This window comes from Ceratotherium simum, chromosome 8 (genome assembly GCF_057802395.1).
Source record: "Ceratotherium simum simum isolate JZ-2026a chromosome 8, ASM5780239v1, whole genome shotgun sequence".
NCBI lineage: Eukaryota > Metazoa > Chordata > Mammalia > Perissodactyla > Rhinocerotidae > Ceratotherium > Ceratotherium simum.
In genome coordinates this window covers 38796547-38802546 of record NC_141907.1, presented here as the reverse complement: position 1 = coordinate 38802546, position 6000 = coordinate 38796547, and the positions used below count along the sequence as shown (strand labels likewise).

Below are 6000 nucleotides of genomic sequence, written 5' to 3'. Positions count from 1 at the left end.
CCTCCTGCCTTGAAAATGGGTACAGACAGGTCCTGGAACAACCTACGGAGAGAGAGGCTTCATTGGTTGGATCCAAATCCTAGCAGGAGGGAGGGGGAACAGGAGGGAAAAGCTAAGCAATGCTGTGTGGTGGGGACGCACTTGGGGTAGGGGGTTGTAGACCCGAGGAGGGGCAGGAGACTCTGGTCCTGCTCCCCAGAGTTAAAGATCGGAAAGAACTTGCTCAGCGTAGCGGTGCAAGCGCGCCAGTGTTAACCCCGAAAGCTTCAGGAGGCGGGCACGAAAGGGTGTTGAGCGGTATGCATAGCTCTCCATACACATTGAGAGCTGCGCGAGAAAAGGAGGGGGCGAGGAAAGGCAGGTTCCGCCTCCCCCCGGCCCGCGTGCACACACGCGCCCACCGCGGCTCGGGCCGGCTGAGCGCGGGCGAGAGTGAGCGCGGGCGAGTGTGAGCGCGAGTGTGCGCACGCCGCGGAGAGCCTCTGCCCTCGCCTCGCACCCTGCTCAGGGCATCTTAAGAGGCTGGAAACGTGAACAGGCTTAAAGTATGGCATGTTGCAAAAATGGTTTCTGCCAAGAAGGTACGCGCGACCGCGACATCCTCCGGGGTCAGTTTCGCCCTCCTACACTTCCTGTGCCTGGCGGCTTGGTGAGTTCCCTGGGGCCCTGGGGGGCAGGGGGAAGGTGGAGAAGTGGCCCCCTCCGGGCCCCCTCCGGCCGCCCGTCCCTCCCAGGCAAACCAGACCCTCCTGTCTGCTGTAAGGTCAGGGGCTGGAGCCTGGCTTTTCTGTGACCCCGTAGACTTGGGGAGCAGAAGGCGCACCAGGTGCAAGAAGAGTGTGGGTATCGGGGTGCGTGTGCACAAAGTGCGCCTTTTCTGACCATTTCTCTCTCCCCCATCCCTCAGCCATGCCTCCTTTAGCTTGGAGTAAGAGACTTTCCCTAGAAGATAAACCTGTTTCCACCTGTTCTCTGGCGGATTCTTAAAAAGATCCCCGCCCTGTTTTTTGTTTGTTTTGTTTTGTTTTGTTTTTTGCGTTGGCAGTTTAAACGAAACCCCAGGACAGAACCAAAAAGAGGAGAAATTATGCCAGGAAAATTTTACCCGCATCCTGGACAGTTTACTCGATGGTTATGACAACAGGCTGCGTCCCGGATTTGGGGGTATGAACGATTTCAAACGCGCGTGTGTCCTCTCTGTCCCTCTCTCTGTCTGCCTGTCTGTCTGTCTGTGGGAATATCACTAGGTATGCCTCCTGTGCAAAAATGAAAAATCTCTCAATCTGTTTCTCTCTCTCTCCTCTCTCTCTCCTCTCTTGATGAGACCTCTGACAAGAAGACCGCCCCCACCCTACTTCCCCATCTTCCTGCGCCCTCAGAAGCTATTCCTCTCCCCCACACTAATTACCTCCTGGGACCTGACTGCTGGGTGGGGGAGTCGGAGGGGAAGAGTCAAAAATGAGAACTCGGGGCTCAGCTGCCCCGCTGCGCTGCGCCCTGAGAATGGACTTCCTCCAACCCGGCCACTTTGCTCAGAGCAGGTTGCACTTGAGGCATTGATCTAAAGTCCCCTTTGCACCCACGTGGTGTCCCTCCCTCTACCAAAACCTCAGCCGGCCCTGTGTTCTGCCTAGGACATGGATCGGGGGCAGAAGCTGCCTGCTCTGCTAGAGAACCTAATGCTTTCCCGTTCTCTTCCACAGTGGGATGAATTTTTACTTTATTTAGGAAGGTGGCATTTACTTCCCTCCTAAGACTTTGGAATCAGAAGTGTTCCAGCTTTATTTCTTCCTTCAATAAATATTTATAAAGGTTCTAATAGAGGCACATCCAGTAACAGTACTGTTGCTCTTTTTCATATTCATATTCCCTTTGCTTATATAATGAGAGTCTATGTGGCAAGCGTTGTGCTAGGCACTAAGTTCACAGGAATCTCAAGATATAATTCTTAACCTCAAGCACCTTCTCAGCCCAGTTCAGACAGAATGCTGACTTCACTAGAAGTGTCAGCCCAGGTCTTCTGACCCATCAATTCCCTGTTTTTACCACTACACTGAGCTAGTTACCTCTTGGGAAATGAGTTGAACAAGACATGGGCTCTGTCTTCTAGTAATAATAATAATAACAACCACTAAACTTGTATTTATTTAAATTTTCATATATACCAGGCATTTTATAGGCATTACTGTGTAACCCTCACAACAACCCTGAGAGAAAGCGATTACTATCCCCATTTTAGAGATGAAGAAATTGAGGCTTGGGAAGTTAAGTAACTGGTCCAAGTTCAGAGTTAGTAAGTGGCATAGGCAGGATGTGAACCCAGGTCAGGTTGTGTTGTGTATTTAAAAGACAAATCCATGAAGATTGGGATGATATCAGATACTATGTGATGAGTATAACATAATATTAGAAGCAGGGAGGAATTTAAGCTTCCTATTGAGGTGTAGAGGATGTCCCATAAGATGATGGGACAATAGAGAAAGTAAAAGAGAGCAGGACATTCCTGTGAAAGAGGACAGAATTAGACATGTTTTAGAAGGAGGATGGTCCCAGTTCAGAAAGAGTTGTTGGAAATAAGATAGAGTCAAGTTGGAGGATTCTTTGGCATCTGTCTAGTCTTGTTCTTCTCATTTAACAAATGAGGACACTGAAGACTAGAAAGGGAAAGAGATTCATACAAGGACACATAGCATGTTAATGATTGGCTGGGATCAGGTCTTCTGATCCTGCTTTTTTCCGGATTGTATTGAGAAGATTATGGGGAGCCATTGAGGGTATTTGTTCAGCTTTTGCATGTTGACAGTGATGAAAATGGATGAGAGGGTGAAAGTCTCCTGGTTCTTTTCAGGTTGCCTCTCCAGGGGTGGGATCCTCAGCACTGCATTTGCCTTCATGCAAATCTGAAAAGAAGCTCCATACAGAAGTGAATCATTTGTCAATGCAGGATCTTTCATATGTGACTGGAAAATTATCACTTTAGATGAAAAATAATTTTATGGAGAATGTTTCAGAGGATGTGATATCATTTAAGACTATATTATATCAATAAAAGAGGATTCATCTGCCCATAAAGGTTTTAAACTTGACATTTCAAGTAAAGAAAAAAAAAATAACAGAAGTATCAAATCATATGTAGTTTAAATATTCATTAGGGAATTGATGTACCTGCACATCAATTAAAGTGAAAAGTTATAATTGAAACCATATGGCTTTATTATTAAATGTTGAAAGTTAAAATAATACCTGCCCAGTTGGTTATAAGGAAAGTTATAAGTCAAAAGGAAGAAGGGATCCATTGTAGATGCATCCTTTTTACCCACTACCCTCTCCCATAATATTATCTAGACAATAAAATGAAGGAAATCAATCTATGTAAGCCATTACTGGATTTTGGTTAGCTGCAGTACTGCTGAAAATTCTCAAGGGCATTATTAGTCGTCTTAATTGTCACTGCCAAATGATCTGCATTACCCACCTGGTGATCCTCTTGTAGCTTTACGGGAAGGGGTTGAATTCACCTTACTTCAACTGTTAGCAGTTCATTCATCATTAGAAATTTACTATATGGCACAATCTTTTGGCTATGCTTATAAATATTTGTGGTAAATGTGATTCATTTTTTAGAAGTGGGTCATTCTCTGTAAATGCGTAGTATTCCCAAAGTGACAGAGGAGTAGTAATTCTCACCTGCAGAAAATGTGTAATCTGTTTACAGGAGGTTGTGAATGAACATCACTGAAAATAATAAGAAAACTCATTGTTAGCACAGACTCTGGGATGCCACTAGTATGATCCCTTCTTTGACATTTCATACTTTGTGGAAAGTTTGGCATTTTAAAAATAAAATGAAAACCATTCAGATTTTGACCAGTAGGCTATAAATACAGATTTACTTTGTTTCCTTTAATCCTACTTTTGCTCTTTGTGGAGCATTTACTTTATATCTGTTTATACAACTTAGCTTCATTCAATTTAAAATAAAGCTAAAAGCAAAGATTTGAATTGAAATTGGATGGTTTGTGATTGCTCAGTAGGCCAGGCAGGGGTTGAAATAGATTTGGAAACTAAATTACATATTTTTAACTCTGCAGCACAGCTTGCAATGGAGAAGTAAAAGAAACTGAAATGGTTCTCTTCTTTTCATCCCTCCATGGTCTCCTCTCCCTTGTCTCCCACATTCTCCCATTGGAGAAGAAAAAGGGAAAAAGTGAGAAGAGAAGGAAGGGATATAGTTCTTTCAATCTCTGGCACTCAGTCTGCTGTCATCCTGAAGTAGCTTGCTCCTGCTTAGAAGTGGCAAACAAATGAACCCTTCCACAAAGGAGCTAGAAAAGCGTTCCCTTCTGCTCCTATCCACTTTTGACACTGTTATACACCTTCTTAAAAATGCAGAGCTAAGGTACCAGCCACTCTAGCCAGCCCTTACCCGCTTCCAACCTTTTGTGCATCTCAATCTTTTGAGGCACGTGATCTGGAATAATAAATACTTCAAATATACATGATTGCCTTAGATCATCTTCCACAACCTCTCTGAAATGAGAGCAGGGAATTAGGGTCTATTTTGCGAGGGTGCTCGCTGACATAGTAGGACTTCACCTTAGTAGAGTCCTCTATAGCTTTGAAAACATTTTCACATATATTCTCTAGCAAGATTAACACAACAACACAAAGAGATAAGCAGGGCGGGCATCATCTCTCTGTTAGAGAGGAGGCTGAGAAAAGTTCCAATAAGTTGCCCAAGAACCGTACAACTAGTAATTGACAAGGCCACAATCCACACCTCACTTTTGAAGCCCTTAGTCAGGCAGCTGGTCTACAGCTGCATCCACTTCTAAGGCTTTCTTGCACTTTTCTGTTTACCGAGAGTCAAATATTCGTTAACATACCTTCTTGTTACTTAATAAGCAGCTCATTAAAATAAGCAAAACTGCATTTCCCCCAAAGGAGTGCAATGAGAAATTTTATTGTAAAGCTTTGATAACATTTTAAAATGGAAAAGCAAACATGGGGAAGTATATACACTTAGGTAAATTTGGAATAATTTTCCAACACAAATGAAAATATCCCTGCAACGTTTTCAAATGATCTATAGCCCAACCTAAAAATTAAATTAATGTGTTATGTACTAGCTTTATTAATTGAATGTCAGCAGAGAATATATTTTTAAAAATATGTAAATGAAAAGAACACTTCAAATCCACAGGACAACAGAACAATAAAGCTTCATTCTCTTCTGATCTGTTACACTCATTCATTCATTCATTTGTTGAACCAGTAGATATTGAGAGACTACCGTGTGTCAGGAACAATGATAGGCTGTGAAGATATAACTCTGAATCAGACACAGGCCCTCGTGAACTTTACAGCTAAGCAATGTAGAGAGATAAAAATAACAAAGGAACAAATGGCAAAATAATTAAAGATAATGCTATGGGAGAATCCAGTAGCATGCTAAGATAGAGAATAAATTGTATGAGGAATCTATTTCAGATACAGTGGTCAAAGAAGTCTTTTTAAGCTGAGACCTAAAGGTGGCAGACATGGAAAGGGTAAGCAAAAATTGTGCTCAGGCAGGAAAAAAAAAGTGCAAAGATCCTAAGGTAGATAATAAATTAATGTGATTTAGACAGTGAGCCTGTGGTCAGAAAGCAAGAGGGAGCATCTCATGGGACTGGCTTCGGGTGGTAGGAAGAGGCCAGATCATGTAAGGCCTTTTGTAAAAGAGTTTATTCTTTTAGTGAACCTGGAAGCCATTGGAGTGTTTTAGGTGGTGGGAATGACATGGTATGACTTAGATTGTAATGTGATCTGTTTGTTGCTGCGTAAAGAAAGGCTTAGATAAGGAGATGGGGCAATGTTGAAAGCAAGGAGACCAATGAAGAAGCTTTTTTTTTTTTTTTTTTGGTTTTCTCCTTTAAGTTAACAATGGCTTGGAATAAGATGGTAGATCTAGTAAAGATGCATATAAGCAGATAAAAGTGAGATATATTTTGGAGGTAT

At 42.7% G+C, this 6000-nt stretch overlaps 1 protein-coding gene across 1 annotated transcript in view; it reads left to right on the top strand.

The window, feature by feature from the left end:
* The first annotated feature begins 209 nt into the window (after positions 1 to 209).
* The window catches only part of GABRA4 (gamma-aminobutyric acid type A receptor subunit alpha4), a 64251-nt gene continuing 58460 nt past the window's right edge, over positions 210 to 6000 (top strand). Inside the window, exons 1-2 of the mRNA XM_004419030.3 lie at positions 210 to 649; positions 1046 to 1164. Coding sequence (XP_004419087.2) covers positions 564 to 649; positions 1046 to 1164 — 205 coding nt within the window. The 5' untranslated portion in view covers positions 210 to 563. The remainder of the gene's footprint in view (positions 650 to 1045; positions 1165 to 6000) is intronic.